General features: G+C 35.7%; 2 protein-coding genes across 2 annotated transcripts; one reads left to right on the top strand and one right to left on the bottom strand.

Moving 5' to 3' along the window:
- The first annotated feature begins 9,489 nt into the window (after positions 1-9,489).
- Positions 9,490-10,571, top strand: LOC113310899 (putative phytosulfokines 6). The gene is made up of 3 exons (XM_026559718.1): positions 9,490-9,883; positions 10,024-10,106; positions 10,235-10,571. Exons 1-3 carry the CDS (start codon positions 9,781-9,783, stop codon positions 10,352-10,354), a joined length of 306 nt encoding a protein of 101 aa, XP_026415503.1. The 5' UTR covers positions 9,490-9,780; the 3' UTR covers positions 10,355-10,571.
- Positions 10,572-10,902: 331 nt separating this feature from the next.
- On the bottom strand, positions 10,903-17,020 carry LOC113310898 (polyadenylation and cleavage factor homolog 4-like). Its single transcript, XM_026559717.1, has 7 exons — positions 16,315-17,020; positions 14,930-15,031; positions 14,476-14,739; positions 14,211-14,312; positions 13,679-14,116; positions 11,738-13,336; positions 10,903-11,522 (listed from the first exon to the last, which is right to left on the bottom strand). Exons 1-7 carry the CDS (start codon positions 16,684-16,686, stop codon positions 11,517-11,519), a joined length of 2,883 nt encoding a protein of 960 aa, XP_026415502.1. The 5' UTR covers positions 16,687-17,020; the 3' UTR covers positions 10,903-11,516.
- Positions 17,021-20,305: the final 3,285 nt, after the last annotated feature.

Here is a 20,305-nt window from a genome sequence, read left to right as displayed (position 1 = left end):
ATCTTCGTCTCATCGTTTGTGATTCCACGATATCTTCTTTCGCCTCGTCGATTAAGATTATTGTGAGGTGATTGATAATACTAGGCTGTTCTTCGGGAATATAAGTCCGGGTTATCAATTGGTTCCTGTTCACCTTAATTTATCAAAATACGGAACAAAACTTGTAGGTTTATCTGTGGGAGACAGACTTATCTATTTTGTAGACTTTTATGTGTGATACAGATTTGTTTATTAAAGTCTTCGACTTTGGGTCGTAGCAACTATTAGTTGTGGGTGAGATCAGCTAAGGGAATCAAGTGCGTAGTATCCTGCTGGGATCAGATACGTAAGGAGCGCAACTGTACCTTGAATCAGTGTGAGATTGATTAGGGTTCAACTACAGTCCAGACCGAAGTTAGTTTGTAGTAGGCTAGTGTCTGTAGAGGCTTAATACAGTGTGGTTTTCAATATGGACTAGGTCTCGGGGTTTTTCTGCATTTGCGGTTTCCTCGTTAACAAAATTATGGTGTCTGTGTTATTTCTATTCCGCATTATATTTTGTTATATAATTGAAATATCACATGTTGTGCGTTTGAATCAATCAATTGGAAATCCGAACTTTGGTTGTTGATTGATCCTTGAACATTGGTCTTTGGTATTGTTTAAGTGATTTCTCTTGTATTCAATTAGACTCGCAGATTTCTATTTGCTTGAGAAAGAATTGAATCAAGAAAAAGAGATATAACTCTTTGATATACTTTATTAAGATTGAGTCTAGTTGATTCTCTTGAAAGTATATTGGAGTTTGTCCATACTTATTGTTAATCGAAATATTGGGTGAGGTTGTTATACCCCCGTTTTTGCACTAGCGAAACAAGTTATTGTGGAATCACAAACGATGAGACGAAGGAATTTGTGATTACTTTTCTATCTTGCCTATCAGAGATATAAATCTCAAGCCAATTTTATAATTGCACTCAATCACGATAGAAACAGCAAGATCAGATCACGCAACTACAAAGAGAATAGTTGGGTTTGGCTTCACAATCCCAATGAAGTTTTTCAAGTCGTTAATCTACAAAGTCTCGAGAAGAAACCTAAGGTTAAAGGAGAATCGACTCTAGTTATGCAACTAGTAACACACAGGAGGCGTGGGGATTAGGTTTCCCAGTTCCTAGAGTTATCCTTTATATAGTTTTCAAATCAGGGTTTGCAATCCAAGTTACCTTGGTAACAAAGCATTCAATAATCACTGTTAGATGAAAAACCTGATTCCACCAAGCTAATATCTATCAACCGTTAGATCAAACTTAGCTTGTTACACACAAATGAAATGTACCCTCATTTAGGTTTATGTAACCGTACCTGAACGTGTACACCATGTTCGTTCACAAATAGTTAACCGAGGTTAGCCATATGATTACTCTCATATGAACCTTATTCATCTTAACCATAACTAGTTCAAATGACCCAAATTAAACTAGTTAAAGAGTTGTTCAATTGTTATATTCTCATGGATTTATACAAGAACACAATTGAAACAAAATCGGTTTGATTCACTCGAATCGATACATGAACATTATAGCCACGGTTTGCAAAGATTGCATTCCTTACTGATAAATGTTTTAGGTTCATGTACAACCGATTTTAGAAAGTAACCTACTTAAGTATGCGTATGGGTATGCGTACTTAAGCAACCGGATTTGAGTTTGTTTAAGTTTTCAAACTCAGCAGAAATTCACGGACATGAACTTTCCGCCAGTATGCGTACGGGTACGCGTAATTTAGGTAATCGGATGAGTTTGGTTTTGGTTTTCAAACTCAGCAGAAATTTCCGGACGTGAACTTCCGCCAGTATGCGTATGGGTACGCATATTTACCCACTCTCATACAATCTTTTTGTATACACACAAGTATGCATACTTTAGGTTCCCGGTTTTGGACTTATACACAAATGTGCGAACACACTATACTTATATACAAATATGGTTACAAGATTTTAAACTCTTTATTTCAATCATTGAAACATTCTTCTATAATGATAATAGCCGTTTTTCACACACTATTAGCATCAAAGCAATTTTCAAGATATAAAAATAATTATTATTGAAACATTCCAAGTCTTACACCAAATGATTGTATCACACAAACCATGTAAGATGTTACTCGGCAATTTTCTCATGATATAAGATGAACGTGGTCGAAGCAAAAGTTTACCAACACACATTTCAAGAAATATGTAAGCGAGATATACTCAGCTCGAAATCTCAAATGTGTATAGAGAAAACTATATCGTAACACGATTTATGTCCCAATATAGGAGATAGAGTAGAAATAAAATTTCCAAGTGATAGATAAGTTTAAGTCTCCACATACCTTTTGTCGATGAAGTTCCACAAGCTCTCCTTAGTAGTTCTTCGTCTTCAAGTGATAAGCGCCATGAAGTCTAAGCTCAACTACACAAACTATGTCCTAGTCCGAGACATCTATAAATAGGCTAGAAATCAAGACTTATAGTTTCGATCACTAACATTGACAAACATGCTTGGGATAGCAACGCATGCGAGTTCGACCGAGCAGTGCTCTAACAAACACTAGTATTAGCATACTCAACAACACACAAAACAGTACCATACGCAGCAAGAACACTACATATAGTTCATACTAAAACAGATTGTAGTACAAGGAAATAGAAAACATAAGACACTAAACCTTTCATGACTTATTATCAATTTCTATTTCCTCACATTAGTTGATGATGGATGAAAACTAATTTGCTTTATAAAACATATGAGGCTAGAAGTGAGTCCTAGTCATGCTTGCCACATGTTACTCTAACCTTTCCCTCATGAGTTGGAGGACACCTCATGGCTACATTGGACACCTCATATGACATGTCACGCTAAAGGACATGTCATGCTTAGACTCAACCTTATCTAGCATTAACCTTAAGCTAGTCTTTAGTGACTAATCCGACTTAACTTAATCTAAACAAGCATTATTTTAACCATATGGGATTTGTTGACCAAAACACAAAAAGTCTAACAGTAATAACTTGAGTGAAAATCCTAAAACTGAAATTACTCGGTCGTATGTCTAAACTGATTTGGATTTTTATGCAAAACTCACTTTAGGAAGAAAAAATATAAAATTATATTTCAAACATCTAGGAATGAAGCATGTCTCTAGAAAAGTTGTGAAATCTTAAATCGTAAAGCGAATCGTTTTTCGATTGTGAGAATCAAGTTGACATTGAATCGTAAATCGAAGATTCGTAGTCATTCGTATATTACCTTAAAATATATGGAAAAAATATTTGTAAAATAATCTAATAGATAAGCTTTATTATTTAAACTCATATAATAAAATGTGTATAAGTATATCATTAGTTGATTATAATAAAAAAAAGACCATGGTATGATAATTTGACAATTAGTAGGAAAAGGGGTGGGGAGTTCGAATCTCATCAACTTTGTTTGTTTAAAAATTAATGATAATCGTCCAATCAATGGTGTACGTGGTCAAGAATCGCATGTTTGGAAGAATTTTAACGATTCTAAAAAGGTACGATATAACAATACGACTTGAATCGTTAAGAAATAAATTGAAGTGAAACGTACAATTTGAATCGCAAGTCATGCGATTTAACAAAAAAATGGCCTCTAGCAATATTGAATGGATTTTAAAATGCCCTCACATAAAATTTCTCAGGAAAAACTATAGAAAAAGCCAAAAAAAAACATCTGGACCAGGTGCACTGTTAGCATCTAGATCCAAAACATCTTCCTTGGTTTCATTAGCATCGGGAATTTCTTCCATATGCATCATCTCATTATCCTCAATTGTGATCACCTTCAAAAATCTCATTATCCCATGTTGGTCAGAAACTAAACCACTATTCTCAGTTCTGCATTTACATTATGATTATGTCTACTTTAAATAGAATTGTGAAAGAAACGGGTATTTGTAGCACCATCCTTCAACCATTTCACTCTAGATTTTTATTGCACAATTGATTTATGTTGATGAATAGATGTTTACCTCTAGCTATTACAAGCTTATCCATTAAATTTATATCTCATGAATTCTGATCAGAAAGTAAAAGAAGCACTCATCGCCTCATCTTCTGCCTCTTACAATCTAAATTTTATGTCTCCAAAAACATTCACATTCCACTCTATAATTTTTTCCTTTTTTTTAACATTATTCATTTTGGTCATAAATACATGAGCAGCATTACCACTCACATCCATTTTGAATTAGATGCCCAAAACCCTCATGCCAAACTTCCAGAACTCTAAAAGGAACATTTTTTTAACGATTTTTTGGGGACCATCGTTTTTTGGGGGACCATTGTTTTATTTTGGGTAGGACATTTAGAAGTAAATCTAGATCTTCCCTTATCTCATATTTATATTAATACCAAAACTACCCTCTTAATTATTTTTGTGTAACAAAGTGTAATTAATCATTGATTAGGGTCAAATTAATAGAAGATTTTTTTTAAGAAGTAGAATTATTGAGTGATTCAATTAGTAGAAGAAGAAGAAGATGGAGAAAAAAATTATTTTGAGATAGGTGAATATGGAAAAAAAAACATCCTCGGGGTACCGAGGTATGTTTGTAACTTAGTCAATGTTGCTATAAATGGCCTAAAATATCTTCAAAATGAATATTATAACAAAAAATTCAACTAAGTCAACATAGTTATGTTATATTATATGAAGAACATGTAAACGAACTTTCTGCAAATGCAGTTCGGTTAATAAATCCAAAATACACAGGTAACCGAACCAGAGCTTTAATGGAGTTTTTGTTTGTTCGGCTAGCTGATGAAAAATCAAATGTAACCGAACTACTATGCTTGACTTTATAGAGTTTTGTTTGGTTCAGTCGACTCGACCACGTTGTAACCGAACTTTAAACAACATAGTTCGGTTGGTTCGCAAAATCGGTACGAACCAGTGATTCAGTAGAACCCTTAGTTTTTCCATGCACTTAAATTCTATAGGTTCGGCGTGATCGCAATGTTTATAAAACATTGGCGAACTCTTCGTTCGGTTAGCATAAAAAAATGCGACTTAACCGAACTCATTATATAGGTTAGAGTAAAGGTCGGTTAGGAATTTATTTTTGCGATTTCACCGAACTCAACATTTGGCTATACAGAGAATAGTTCGGTTTTGAATTTTTTGACTAAACCGAACCCAGGCGTTCGGTAAGGAACAAAAAAAAAAAAATCTTAGCCGAAGTGTTCTTCGTGTTCTTCACCTTTAAAAGTTCGGTTGTAAACTAGGTTTTTTTTCAAAATTATCCAAACCGAACTTACTACTGTAACCTCTATATCCAACCTATTTTGATGACTGCTGCTTCTAATTTCAATCAAAAACGAATTAGAAGTAATGGATTTGTGGAAATACTTATGAAGGTTTGTTTACAATAGATTGATTAATCGACGATGAAAATTCAATGAATCGACGATGATGAAAATTTGATTATTTTGATGATTAGTTTAGATGATCATAAATTGATGAAGAAGAGAAGAAGAAATAATGTAGAATAGAGGAAGAAGAAGTTGTACGTAGATTAGTTATAATTTTAATTAGGTTAAAGGGTGAACTAGTCATCTCCACTTTTTAGGACACCCCTTATAACTATAGGGAAGGTGGCCTAATCAAATCATGGTCCAAAAAAAAAATAGTGGTGCAAAAAAAATCGTCTTTTTTTTTGGTCTTGGAATAGTTGCACTAGAACCCAACAATGGGCTATGATCGGAAACACCTGTAACGCCAACTTTGTAGTACACTACAGGCCTGGATAAAGATTTAACCACATCAAGTAGAATAAAGCCCAATCCAAAATACAAACTATCTTCTTTACTCAACTCTGTCATTACACCGAAGTGTTTTGCAAAATAGATTTATTAACTTGTATCAGTCTAGAAGCATTAATACAGCTTTCTACTAGGCTATGTTTTTTTTAATTAAAGCATTGGTAATTAATTAAAGTAGGCTAAAGGTTTATTACACGGGGATACGTCATACCTAAATTAATAAATTATCGTTGAAAGCAAATAAGCTTAAGAAACAGGGGACATTATTAAGTTTTTTTACTGTGCCATGTTAATCGATCACCGAACCAATCATAATCGACGGTCGAAAACACATATGACTTTGAAAGAAAAGAATATGGGAGAAAGTCCAAAAACTTATGTCAAATAGGGCCTTCGTAGTCAACGGTAAATTGGTACCCAAATAGGATAACACCAAGATACCAAACAACAAATTACCTTTTATTATTTATTTTCTCATATGTCTTTACTAAAGAAATTTCAACATTGTCAACATTATAGTATTTAGTGTAATTTGTCACTTTCCCTACTATACACCTTCACTAAATAAACGTCAAGTCCACTTTCTTTAGCCTTATTCGTTAATTACTAATTAGACTAATTAGTGAAGATGATGCAACTAAAGCATGATCAAATAAGTATACCTCGTTAGATAAAGAACAAAAAAATGTGAAGTCCAAATGAAACGAACATATGAGTTTTATGTCTTCTCTCATCGTCAAGTGATAATCAGGATTCTGATTTGCTTGGAATTAGATAACTAGAGATCTGATTTGTTCATATCTATTAGATAATCCTAATTGAATAAAACACTATTAGTTCTAACGATCTTTTTAGAGAGAATTTGTGGCATGGTATAAAAGAGAAGAAACTTCTTTGGAAGTATATTTATAAACTTTATAATGTAACAAAAACCATTATAAAACCCATGCTAATTACGGTGGATATGAAGTTTTTATGCGACTAAAATCTTTGACTAAAATACAGTTTTCTGCTATTAAAATGACTAAAACATTGGATGGTTGAGATTAAGAATAGCTTTTATGCACCCGACTTATGCTAAAAGACGGAAAGCGGAAAATGTTGAATAGCGTTTTTGTCTTTTAACATGCTATTTGGATTTTTAACGCTAGTCGGATTATTTTTTCTTTGGATTCCCCACAGCGTTCCACAAAACCATAGAACATAGCGTGGAAAAAGTGTGGATGACACCAACTTGCAATCCATTAGAACTGACATTCTATACTTTTTTCCAAGCTTGAAATAAGTTAGATTCCACCGTAAGACTTAAACGTAGACGCCGACCATCCGTAATTTCACTTCCACTGTCTTCTTTCTTTAATCGATAACTTTTCAGCTACTTCGCAACAAAATGAAAAACGCAACTTAAACGTGATCACCTTAATAACTTTTCAGCTACTTCGCAACAAAATGAAAAACGCAACTTAAACGTGATCACCTTAATAACATTAACAGTAACAACTTTGAAGTCTAGATGAAATGAACATGAATGTGTTTTGTCTTCTCCACCATTCAGCAATTGACACTTACCTACCCATCCATAGTTATGGCCATACACATCACTATTCACTACACCAATTCGGATATACGGCCTGCAATTTCCTATTGGGTTAAGATAATAGCGAATCTGGTTTTGCTTATCTATTAGATAACACTTAGCATAATTGTTAATTGGACAAAAACCCTATCAATATCTAACAGATCTGTTTACAGAAAGAATTTGTGACATACAACAGCATTACAGTAGTATGGTAGTGGAGAAATCGCATTTGAAGCAAATTTACAAAACAAAAAAGAAAAACAACTTTTTAGTTGTGATGACATATATGGTGTTATGAAATTGACTTATTTAAACTATTTTTTCATTTTTCAAACATGGATTCATTGAATGTTTACTACCACCATTCGACCCTAATCAAGTCTAAATTCTCTTATATCAAAACCAATGAAAGAAAGTATGCGAACGAAACAAGAGCATAAAAAAAAAATATATTCTAAACCTCTTTTCTTTGAAACCATCCAAAGCCCACAGACTTGGAACGTTGGTTTCGAATTCAGGTAATGAATATCAATTCCTAAAGAATAACTATATATTTTAACTTTCCAAATACGGCCATTGACCATCTTGATCGTAGTTTGGTCCCTAAGGTTTGGTAGGAGGCCATATTCACTGATCAGAGGCCAAACAACCGGCCTATCTATAGAAATCTATCGAAAGAAAGTAATGTAGATAGGTGGGAAAAGAATAAGTAGGGAGGGTTTGTTTCAACAAGAGAAAACCAAGTATAATGGCAGCATTGGAATTAGGACAAATGCCATAAAAAGATGTAACATGCATATGAGGCTAACATGACATGACCAAAAGCAATGAAATAAAACAACAACAACAACAGAGTTTAGCTGGAAAGAATGAAAAGTGATCTCTCATTCCCTCCATCAATGCAAAGTGATTGCAAAAGTTCTCCTCCACTCACTTTTTCCTCAATCCTATTTCGGTTTGAACCTCCAATGTATAAAATGGTCAGGTTAACATTGACCTCTTTCACTTTTTCCTCGTCAAAAACCCTTTGGCATTTCCATGATGTCTTTGTGTCAATGCTACATTTCAAATCTGTGTGTTGGAAAATATCTCAATATACTAGTACAAGATACTTACACTTAGTAATATGAACTTTTCAGTTCTTATGCACTATTTATCATTCAACATGTAGTTGACAAAAATCACAGAACTCTCCGGCATATGCCTTTTAATCTGAGCGCACACTCGACAATTTTTCTTGCTTGTCTTTTTCCATGGACAAATACAGGAATGCAACCTGAACCCGTGATCTTTGATAGCTTATTGGCGTAGTTTCATGATGTTAAGACTACATATCCTGATTTACCCAGTTTTGAAGACAAGTGAAATCTGTGTTTTCAAAAGTACAAAAGCCAATGAGATTAGTTTACGATCATAATATCCTAATAATTAGCCGATTATACCCAAAAGCAAACAAGAATTTAATTAATTGTATAAATATGATTGCATTTTGTTAATAAGATTTGTCTAAGGATTACCAGACATTATTTCTTTATGATTTTTGGATTCATTTCTCTAGAGAATTGCTTCACCAGAGTACACAACTTTGTGCACATTATAATAACACAGAGATAAGATCCTCTATCCTTAGATTATTTTAAGCACATCACTGATCCCATTGTTCATCATCATATGGCTATGCATTTGGATGTGTACGTACTTGTGCGTTGGAATAGCATTCAGAGGGCTTAAAGTTTAAACACTAGTGCCCTCCATTGTTTAGGCTTTTAAACATTATATCGAAACAGCTGTCAGCTCTACAGTCAAGAAGCTGGTGATATGTTTGATTCAATGTTGACCACTAATCAAGATATTCCTTGAGATAGAGACACTGTTAGTGGTCCACTCTCCTCCACTGTATGGTGGTGCAGCACCAAATTAAACAATATGTCAACTGAAATGGGAAACCAGTCTTTAGTGGAGACAGAAATATACAAACAATGACTGTTGAGTCTTGTTGACGATAACAGAGTATATGGAGACTATGGAGTGATGGAGAGTACATATACTGAGCTGCAGGCTCAAAGTGGGTGTTAGGTCCATTTCATAATAATTTAATTTTTATGTTTTCATGTGACCAATAGTGTAGTGGTGGCCTGCCTAGCTATTCTTTCTGCATGTTCTGTGTTTTTACTATATATATGTTCATAATTCACCTCCACTATACTACCACCAAACAACAACAGCAATTACTTGTTTCTTGTTTTCAATCACTCTACTACCACCAAACAACAACAACAACAGCAAGTACTTAGTTTCTCATTTTCAGCATCATAAGCATCTTGAATCCTTGATATCTTCTAACTTGTGCTTTAGTAGCTGCTTGGAAGCGAAAATAGCTTCTCTCATCATGAAGCAAAGCATTAACTTTTATGGAGTACTTGTTCTTCTCTTCTTACTTATTTCCTGCTTTACAACAACTACAAGTGGTCGTGTTCTTCTTGAAAAACAAGGTTGGTACTGCTTGGTAGTTACATTCATTTTCATGGACTTGTTGTTCTTTGTTCTTCTTGACATGTTTTTACAGTTATGTTATTTTACAGTTATGTTATATATCATGATTCATGGTGTTTGACCTGTTTATTTTTTTTAGGTGAAGATCATCATGACACCAACCTTACAAATGGGTTAGCTGGTTCCAATCTGCTAGAGTTAGAAGAAAATGATACTTGGAAGGTGAGAGCTGTTTCAATTTAAATCTACCATTTTCCAAAAATAAGATAAAATAATTTTAAGTTTTTTGTTTCTGTTTTTGTGAATTAATATTTGGTCTTAGTGCTTAATTGATGTTATTATGTTTACAGCTGATGGGTATGGAAGATTGTCATGAGAGTGGAGATGAAAAGGAGGAAGAATGCTTGAAGAGAAGGATGATGGCAGAAGCTCATTTAGATTACATTTACACCCAACACCATAAGCCTTGATTGGAATGAAATTAGCATGGAATACTCTATTTGATGCTGATGTATTGCACCACCAACTCTCCCGATAGCAAAGTATTTTTAGGGTTTAAGACCAATGGTCTTTTACATACCCTCTAGTTTCTAGATAGGTTTCGAAATTACTCTATAAAATATTGTAACTAGCTGCTTAAATCATCATATTATTATTTGGAAATTAAAAATGTTACTCAATTATTGATTTTCCTCTTCTTCCTTTTTCTTATATGATGTGATTTTTTTGTCCCATCACAAATTTTTCACTAAAGTGCCGCTACCTGTTACTACTGAAGGAAGAAAAGAAAACAACTAGAAATTACTTCCTGAAAAAAATACTTCATTTCTTGTTGACTTAGAGGTTACAACTAATTCTTTGATTCGTCTGCACCAGTTATTTGTGGTACCTGGACTAACCCCAACCCTTGAGTTGTGGAATTTTGTTTCTTTTTTTTTTGCCTCAACTTGTGAATATAATAAACTAAAAAAGTAAAAAAGAAATGGTAATTCTCCCAATCTTTTTTTTTTTTTTTTTTTTTTCCTTTTTTTTTTCCGGAAGCAACTCGGGAGAGTCGTATACACTGAATTAGAAGTAGAGAAAAGAAAATAATGACTTTTTTTCCTTTTTACCGCTATGAGGTCGGGCGATATATCTAATACAAATTCCGGAATATGAGTGTTCTGGTTTGTTTGTTATAATTGATCCTACTCACAGTGAGAGAACGGGTCATAAATCCTGAGTATCTCTAGGGGTTGTTATGCAGTAAACCCGTTACAATCTTGTACTCAATAGCTCTGGGTAGTGTTGTTTCCTGGTAGATTATAAACTACCCAGATACTTATAAACTACCCAGATACGTCTTCCATTTGTAGACAGCCACAGAATCAAGTAGTTACATTTTCAGACAATAATCAAGCAGCCACAGAGAACACACGGGATTCCACTTCCCCCATGCAACTTGGGTCAGAGCAGATGCTTTGGGTTACTGGACTATCACCATCTAGGATGCAGCACTCTGCCGCTTCGCCTAGCAGCACAACGCTTGTATTACTCTCCCAAAACACCATCTTCACAGTTTAGGCTGCTCTCATTTCTCTCGCAGCTACTAGTGGTTTTTGAGTAAGCTCACTTAGGAAAATCTGTTTAATCCTACATCTGTGGCAAAAAGAATGCCGGATCCAGTTAATATCAAAGGGGATAAAAAACAAAATAGGTCTACTTTCTAATGAAATTGCTTCAACATGTGGTATGACAGTAATCAAAGTAATAGGGTGGGCCAAATGATAGCGAAGGCTGGTTCTGGTGGATCATACTTGGGATATTCTTTTTCTTGCAAACCTAAAAAACATTCAAAGCAAAAATTTATTTACCTGCTCAACTTTCTTGGCTAGACCCAGGTCATAAACTGAACTTGGCGATATACAGCTTGCATGCACAATTGGACCCCCACTAGAACTTTCATCTATTGTCCATGATTTGCCTTCTGTTTCAAGAGCCGGGACAGTCATATAAACAGCTCCTTTATACATCCAAATCTCCTTTTTATGACTGTAAAAATCTTCAAAAAGCTCTCCACACAACAAGCACGCACACTGGCTCTCATCTGCAGGGACCTCAGGTTCGTCCTTTGACTTCTCCAGTTCAGACGACAGGGTTGTTGTCCCTGAGACCCAATCTACTGAACTCAAAAACCACTTTCTTGAAACGCTATTGGAACTGCTTGCTTCATGCTTTTTCAGTGCATGCCACTCCAAGTGCCTTTCAAGTCCTTCAAGTTTAAGCCGCAGACCACATATGCTGCACTCATGAGGAAGGTCTTCAAAGAGGTCACTAATCACTGATGGATGTGATTCTCGGAGAAGTTCCGGCTTAAACTCAAAGCCTATGAGATCCTTTATCTCTGACATCTTTGGTTGAGGCATGGTAGGAATCTTCTCTGCCTTCGATTCAGAGGGCTGCCATATATTACCATGTGATAACAAAGAAGCAGAACCAGAAACTGGCACCGTACTCCTTGTAGAAATGGGAGAGCTCTGGTGTGGGAGCTGACCGGGCCCCTGGGTAGAAGATAGCTTCGAAGACTTTGCAGGTGCAGAGATCAACCCCTTCCCAACTAATGTGTTCAAAAGACTTGAAAGTGGATTCTGTGCAGCATTAGTTGTCTTAGTCGTTTGTACTGACACGGGAGGAGGAGGGCCAGGTGGCAAGGGAGGTGCTACCAATGTCCTCTTAGGATGTTTGCTGGCCATGGAAGCAGAGGATGGCGCTGAAAGGGTTGGAGGAGGTCCACTTGGAAGAGGTGGCTGAATATTTGAATGAGAGTCCTGATGTTCTAAACTGGGGATGCCGCCGGATACAGTCTTCATCATTGCAGCCAATAGATTACTTCTACTCAATTGCCCTGCAATATCTGAAATGTTGCCTGAATTGCTCAGCTCTTGATGCGGCAGTGGAGGAGATGAGCCCCTTAAATTTTGAGGATGATGGTGACTTTTAGACAAGAAAGAATCTTGAGATGCCTGGTTAAACTGTCCTGCTAACTTCAATATTTTATTTTCAGGTTCTGACTGTTCAGATGGAGAAGCAGACCGCAGAAGCTGATGCCGCTTTTGTCCAAAAACTCCAGCAGATCCTGATGCTGGGTTCATCAGAGACCCGCCAAAATTAGCCGCGCCTACGGGAGATTCGGTTAGACTTTGACGTCCTGCTCTGGCTGTAGATGAAGCCATGCCTGTTAACCCACTGAGGTAGGTGGAAGGTCCATCAGATAGTCCCGAAAATCCTTCAGGGGTCACCTTATGGTTCAAACCATTTGCTGTGTGCGACTCTTGCAATGCCCAAGTTGACGGTGTATGATGGCCAAATGGAGCTTGCTTTTGGTATGCCATGGACGATGAATCAGTTGAAGTTTTTCTGTTAATCCTCGATCTAATATCACTGTGAGGTTGTGTAAGGCTATCTTCAAACTCCTGCAAATGGAAGAGAAACACTAAGAAAAACAAGCATCTGCCACACAAAGAAAACAAAAAACTACACACGATTCCAGCACTTATCTTCCTGCCCCATGACCCATTCAAAACAAGAAAGGGAAGGAATTAAACCTATCTTTTCTTTCAAAATGCTGCGCTGTTTTGTGTTGACAATGGTTTAGAGATGGTGCACAAGCAATATGCTAGTTTCTATGTGAAGTCTTCAATTGGAAAAATTGAAGAAACAAAAAGTATATTCACCACATAGCAAATAATGAAGTTCGCCGCATAATCAAGTTCCTAAAACCTCATTATACAGAAGTTAACCTTTCATTTACTTACCGGCTTATCGTCATTCTCGGGAGGCCAAGTATCTTGACTAGAGCTATCATGCTCTCTCTGTCTGGATTTCATGTCATCCCACAGGTACTCCTCTTCTTCAAAATTCTTCCAATTCCCCGGCATCCCTCCTAAGATGCTTTTATTCATAGCTTTCTGCGAAGGTTGGAGCTGAGCAATGACTTGTGAAGATCTGGGTGTTCGAAGGTTTACGGATCCATTATTACTGTTGACAGTATTCCTTTGGCTAATTGTGTCAGTGGCATTGCCACCTGCTGCGTACCAAGGCTTTCCAAGTCCTTGTTCTAAAGCCCGTTCACTACGTTTTCTGATTTCCACCTCTGCATGCCTTGAAAGATCAGAACCATATTCATTATCTTCATATCCTACACTTGTCTTCTTTTCGAGCTCACGTAATGCAAGTCGAGGATCCCTATTAACCTGGATCATTGAACTCGTGTTACAGGGCAATTGCGAGGAATACAGGGCACTATACGAAGAAAAAAAAAAGGAAAAGAAGATAAGCACACAATACCTGCTTTATTGGTGGATCTGCCCATGGCCTTCCACGGCCATTGATGGTCGTTTTAACAGGCATTGTTGTATCCACTGCAGCAGTACTCTCATCAACTTTTGCCTTTATCACATAAATGTAAGTGAAAAGTCAAATTGACAGTAATTTGCCATGCCAGACACTTGGCCAGACAAATTTCCAACCCATAAAAATATCAAAAAAGTCGACTAGTTTACTAAGTGTTTTCTAGCTTTTATAAATGCTTTGAAGCAGATAATAAACTTACCCTGTTTGACTGCTGAAGCCGCTGCCTCGCCGCCTCTAAATATTTGGGATTCACATGGATGCTATTTGCTGGTCGTTGGGACTGAGAATCGGGCCTTGGTGTTGGGCCTCCAGAAGATGAAACATTGGTTGCTGATCCAAAACCAAACTCCTTTTCAATCTGCTGAAGACAAGCAGGAGGGAATACACCTTTCCATGTCCCAAAAAGATGTCGCATACTGGTATGCATTGAAGCATCGACCTGTCTGTACACCTTGCCAAAGACCTGGAAAACACTTTGAATCAGCAAACAGTATACCATGTGGTTGTCCTATACCAATATTTGACTACATAATTAACATAGCAACATCCAAAAGCAAAATGACATCAATGGAGGCAGAATTTAACAACTTTTCTGCTCAGGAATAACTAAACAGTCCCCGAATTGAGAAAAAAAAGAGTATGAAGAATCAAACCTCGGGAAGCCTCAAGGCGAAGTATCTGATGTAATCTCTGCCAATATTCTTCACAATACTATCCAATAGGTATAGCGATGGTAACTTCTGCTCAGTAGGAACCTGTAAAGTAATACCAATATTAACAAAGTGTACATATAATCTTCTTGAAACCGCAGCAAAAACTGTACATAAACTATAATGATGATGAAATGCCATTCCAGAACAAACAAAAATAAAGATAAGCTGTTCTACTCAATAACTCCGTGATTAACTCTGTGATTTGAGTAGCTCCATAACATAAAAAAGGACAAAGCCTTCGAACATCTTCCACCTTAAAACCCAGGAATGAATACTACAACTTGGATACTGACTCATGAATGCTCCCGAAAGAATTACATACTGAATAGTGCCAGGTGAGACTTGGATTTATATGATTTCGACATGTTAACAGCCAAAAAAGAAGAGTCCTCTAAATCCTGCAATTACATCCACGAATGTAGAACTTGTCCCATGGATAGCGAAGTCCAAAACCTCATGCATATTTTCATATCAGAGGTAAAAAAAGTCCAATGTAATTTCTCCATTCCAGCAAACTATCAACTTCTTAAACCTTTAGATCACATTCTCCATCAGAAGAGTCAACTTGGACAAAGTAGCCAAAACATCTTTCTTAGTAGACAAGATCCAAGCACCCAATTGATTTTTTTTAAATAGATTACAATGATACACATGATTCCACAAACACGGAATGTAAAATGACTTGAACATATAATGAAACTAGAAAGACATAATGAAACTGGAAAGAAACACATCAATGCCCATCACTAATACGATCCCAGCACTTAATCAGCCAAGTGTATTTACAGAAGCTAAAAGAAGTGTAAAACAGGCACAAAGAGAAGTTTAGTTATAGCTTCATCATCGCAACACAAACTACTGTAAACAAATCATTGCTACCAACTGTAAACCAATCATTCAGACGATAATAGTTTAGTTATAGCTTCATCATCCCAAGTTTTGTTACTGTTCATTTCAGAATCTTAAGCATTTGTCATTTGTGTCACACATAATGCAAAGACAACTAAAATTAAATTAAACTGTGTTGGATGCCTTATTCTTCTTTGGGATTTCAAATTGCAAGTTAATTTAGAGAAGCGAAGGCGAAATCGTTATTTTGCATCAAATTTCGTAGAGAAAGCATTAGATCAGACACCAATTATTCTATAAAACAATGCATCTTTGCTCAATCACTATATTTTTCCCCTCTTTTTTGCTTTTTTACAATACCGCCACCTTTTGTGTAGTTTAAATCTATGGACACACAGAAAAACAAAATTAAAAAACCTAACAAATTACAATTCACAATAAGGAAGAGAATGAATGTCGTAAAAAACCGGATTCACCTCGAGAATATTAGAACAAATAGCCGCAGCAATCCCTTTAGCAGCATGAAGATTCTCCCCAGCTATAATCGTCAAATTCGTTATTATCGGTTTCGAATTGAATGTTAATTCAGCTAAAGCAGATTTATATTCACTAACTATTTCTTGATGTTGCTGTTGCGCTTGGAGCTGCTGATTATTAACCCTAGTTGAAGTATCGTTGTTTTCTCTAACCCTAGATAGAATCGTTGATGGTGGCTGAGCTCCGCCGCCGCCTCCTCTTCGAACAACACGATGATCGATTAAAGAACCATTAGAAGATAACTCTCTTTCAAGATCTTCAACTAATCTAGGTTTTTTCAAACCTGGTCTACGACTACTCTCCATCTCCATTACAATCAACAACAATAATAATCAAAATTTCTTACAGGAAATCACAAGATAGAAACCCCTAATTCTATTGAAACATTGAAAGAAAATACAGATAGAAATAAGAAACCCTAAATAATTGAAAGATCTAAAAAAATTTCTTTTATATCATGTTACAATTTCATGAATTAAAAAATACTAATAATAAACAACATGAGAGAGTTCTTGGATCTTTTGAGAAAATCTTGAGTCTTCGAGCGATGGATCTGGAGATTTAGGGTTTGGAGATCGAATAACATCGGCACCCTAATTAAGGTGTGAGTGAGTGTGATATGGAAAGAGGGACGAAAGAGAAGAAGAATGAGAAATTGATGATATTTGGGTGCGAAACAAGGTTTATATTGGTGTCATTTTTGGGCAGCGGGCTCAAGCTTGTGTTTTAGCTCTTTGGTTCGATCCAGTTCCCATGTTGGGCCTGGTGGCTCTTCTAAGAACGATTTTTTGGGGACCATGATTTTTTTTGGTTCTTTTTTTGGGATCATGATTTTATTTTGGGTAAAGGTATTAGAAGTAAATCTAGGTCACCCCTTATCTAGATATTTATATTAATACCTAAATTACCCTCCTGATTAATTTTGGGTAATGATTAGTTAGTGTTAATAATAGTTAGTGTAATGATTAGTGAGATGATTAAGTTAAAGATAATTAGTGAGATTAAAAAATAAATGGTTTTTTTTTAAAGAAGTAGAATTATTGAGAGAGTAAAGTTAGAGAAGATGAAGAAGGAAAACATGAAAAACGATGGATTTTACCAACCACAACCGGAGGAAGGGTATTTGGGTACTCAGGTAGGCTTCAAACTTAGATAATGTTAGTTGAATTGCTCCAAACTTTCAAAAAAATGAAATTTTTTATGTAAATTTGGGCCAGTTCGGTTACCATATGTCAAGAACATGTAACCGAACACACCTGAAAGTGTAGTTCGGTTACGTTTTCCAAACACGCAGGTTACCGAACTCGCTCGTTAATGGAGGTTTTGGTCGTACAGTGTAATGTTCGGTTACCTAGGATAAAATGGTAAGTAACCGAACTTTGAACTTAACAATTTATTTGGGTACATCTTGTGTGTTCGGTTAGTTCGCAAACTTCAACGCAACCAAGTTCCCAACCGAACTGCAGGTTAAAAGTAACCTAGTGTTAGAAGTTCGGTTGGTTCGCAAACTTCAATATATTTTGCGAATCAACCGAACTGGGCTTATATATGCATATATGCAATTAGGCGAACGTTCGGTTACTACGAAATTTATTTCTTGGCGAATTAGGTAGAGTTCGGTTACAAAGTTTCAAAGGTAGAGTTCGGTTACAAAGAAAACTTAACATTTTTGTGAACGAACTGAACTTGTGGACTTCTCATTATTTTCGTAAACTAAAGTTCGGTTATCCTTATTTTGCGAAGGAACCGAACTTATGGACTTGTGTTGTTCTAATACAAGGAGTTCGGTTAAAAGTATTTTTTTGCGAATCAATCGAACTCTGAGTTCGGTTATGAAAAAATTAATTCTTGATAACCGAACTTTTTTCTGAAAAAAAAACCCTCCATTAAACCTCTCTGCAACTTCCATTTTCAACTCATTTTAATGATTACTTCTCATTTATTCAACCAAAAAGGAATGACAAGCAATGGGTTTGTGAGAATATCTTTGTTAATGTTTTAAATTAAGCTATATATATATAGTGGTGGTGGTGGTTGGTGGTGGTGGTAATCGGAGGTGGTGGTGGTAATCGGGGGTTAGTGGTGGTGATAATCGGAGGTGGTGGTGGTAATCGGCGGTGGTGGGCGGTGGTGGTAATCGGTGGTTGGTGGTGGTGATAATCGGAGATGGTGGTGGTGGTAATCGGCGATTGTGGTAGGTGGTGGTGGGAGGAGGTGGTGGTTATATATATAGGTGGTTATTGGGTTGGTTTTAAATTAAATTAGGTTAAGGGTAGGTTAGTCATTTCAATGCTTTGAGACATCCCTTACAACTATAGGGAAGGTGGACTAATAAAACCATGGTCCCCTCAAAAAAATCATGCTCCCTAAAAAATCGTTCTCTTTTAAGGTCCCGTGATGATTTTTCGAGCCTGATTGGCAACCAAAAGCAAAGTATAATGCCCCTTCAGAGACGGAAGTCATTCTCCCAAATTAGAAGCAAAAAGAATTGCAAAAATTACTTTACTGGAACACTATCTAATTTCTTGTCATCCTAAAATTGTAAGTCCAGATTGAGTTTGACTTTCCATTTAATTTGTGCATCTCTTGATTTATTTTTTTTTCTGTAAAAGAGAAAACCCTCGAAACAATAGTTAATACAGAACTTATTTCTCTATTCATATAGGTTTATAGTTTGGTATCACTTCATTCCATTACTGGATGTTTAAGCCGTTTACAATACCCTATGCTTAAGAGCAAAACGATTACAAAAAGTAAAATTCCTAACCGGAGAGCATATATCATATCTTGGAACAAGTGTGAGCTGCCTATATTCTGAATTTTATATCGGAGTTTTTTTTGTTTCCTATATTAATGCTTATCTTGTATATTTGAGCCCAGCCTTTGCATAATTCATGTTAACAATAATAGAGCTGGTTGCGAATCGCTCTGCAAGATTATATTATCTCCACTCTATTATATTGCCCACTTCATTGTTGTCGTATGCGTCAAAAATAAATTCACTTTCTTACTTCAACAAAATATTAATATGGTATACGATAAGAAAGAGTTTGTTCCACTGGAGGCTTATGTTGTTATGCAATTTCAGTTTCTTTAGTAACCAGGGTTTTTTTTTATTATATGAAAACAATAAAAACAATTGAAAGCAATAAAATATGTAAGTAATCAATAAGAAGAAGATATTGGTCAAGGGATTGTATCATTCACAAACATGTATTCTTATCAACGATTATAATTGGTAATTTAGTCTGTTATTTATTAAAAGTCCTAGGATATCTTGATCGCAAGAATATCCCGCTAATTTCCTGATTTCATCACAAACACATTAAAAGATGCACATATGAATTCTACTTAGAAAGCAACCTAAAGTGTAAAAGCACAATTAAGTTTAACTTCCCAGGAGCACTAAATTATGTGAAATAAAAGTAATCGAAGTAATCAAACGTGTAAATGCACTAATTCGATTTAACTAAGGTTATGATTCATATGTAATGATAGAGATGTATCACTACAAGTAATAACCACACTATGCTACTTATAATTAGGAATTAACAACGTTTACGTATTGAAAACCATATATAGTTTTAGATATGAATGCAAATCTAATTGATTCCGGACTCAACCAAACAAACAATCAAATCATATGACAATATAAACCATGAATCATAAACAATAAATTATTGAGACAAAACTAATTCATTGATGCAAATAACATATTTGAGAAATCAACTTTAACTCTTAACCAATAATATGTATTTATCTACTCATAGCTATGAAGTTCAAACCCTATTATACGGCTTTCTCCAAAATCTCCACATAGAATATAATACGTGATCTCCCTAAAAATTGTAAAAGTTTTCCTTTAATAGCTCTCTTGTTTCCAAAGTCCACCACCAAGAAGTCCACCAAGCCCATCAAAACCATGTGTGA

The sequence above is a fragment of the Papaver somniferum genome, chromosome 9, assembly GCF_003573695.1.
Source record: "Papaver somniferum cultivar HN1 chromosome 9, ASM357369v1, whole genome shotgun sequence".
Classification (NCBI taxonomy): Eukaryota; Viridiplantae; Streptophyta; class Magnoliopsida; order Ranunculales; family Papaveraceae; genus Papaver; species Papaver somniferum.
Note: the sequence above shows the minus strand (reverse complement) of the source record. Positions and strands in the feature narration are given on the sequence as shown.

Bases quoted from the DNA above. Each gene is read 5' to 3' on its own strand.
- LOC113310899 (XM_026559718.1), top strand. From the start codon at position 9,781: ATGAAGCAAAGCATTAACTTTTATGGAGTACTTGTTCTTCTCTTCTTA. The intron at 9,884-10,023 runs GTTGGTACTGCT...TATTTTTTTTAG, and splicing joins TGTTCTTCTTGAAAAACAAG to GTGAAGATCATCATGACACC. The intron at 10,107-10,234 runs GTGAGAGCTGTT...TTATGTTTACAG, and splicing joins AAGAAAATGATACTTGGAAG to CTGATGGGTATGGAAGATTG.
- LOC113310898 (XM_026559717.1), bottom strand. From the start codon at position 16,686: ATGGAGATGGAGAGTAGTCGTAGACCAGGTTTGAAAAAACCTAGATTA. The intron at 14,740-14,929 runs GTTTGATTCTTC...AGTGTTTTCCAG, and splicing joins TCGCCTTGAGGCTTCCCGAG to GTCTTTGGCAAGGTGTACAG. The intron at 14,117-14,210 runs GTATTGTGTGCT...TCAATGATCCAG, and splicing joins CAGATCCACCAATAAAGCAG to GTTAATAGGGATCCTCGACT.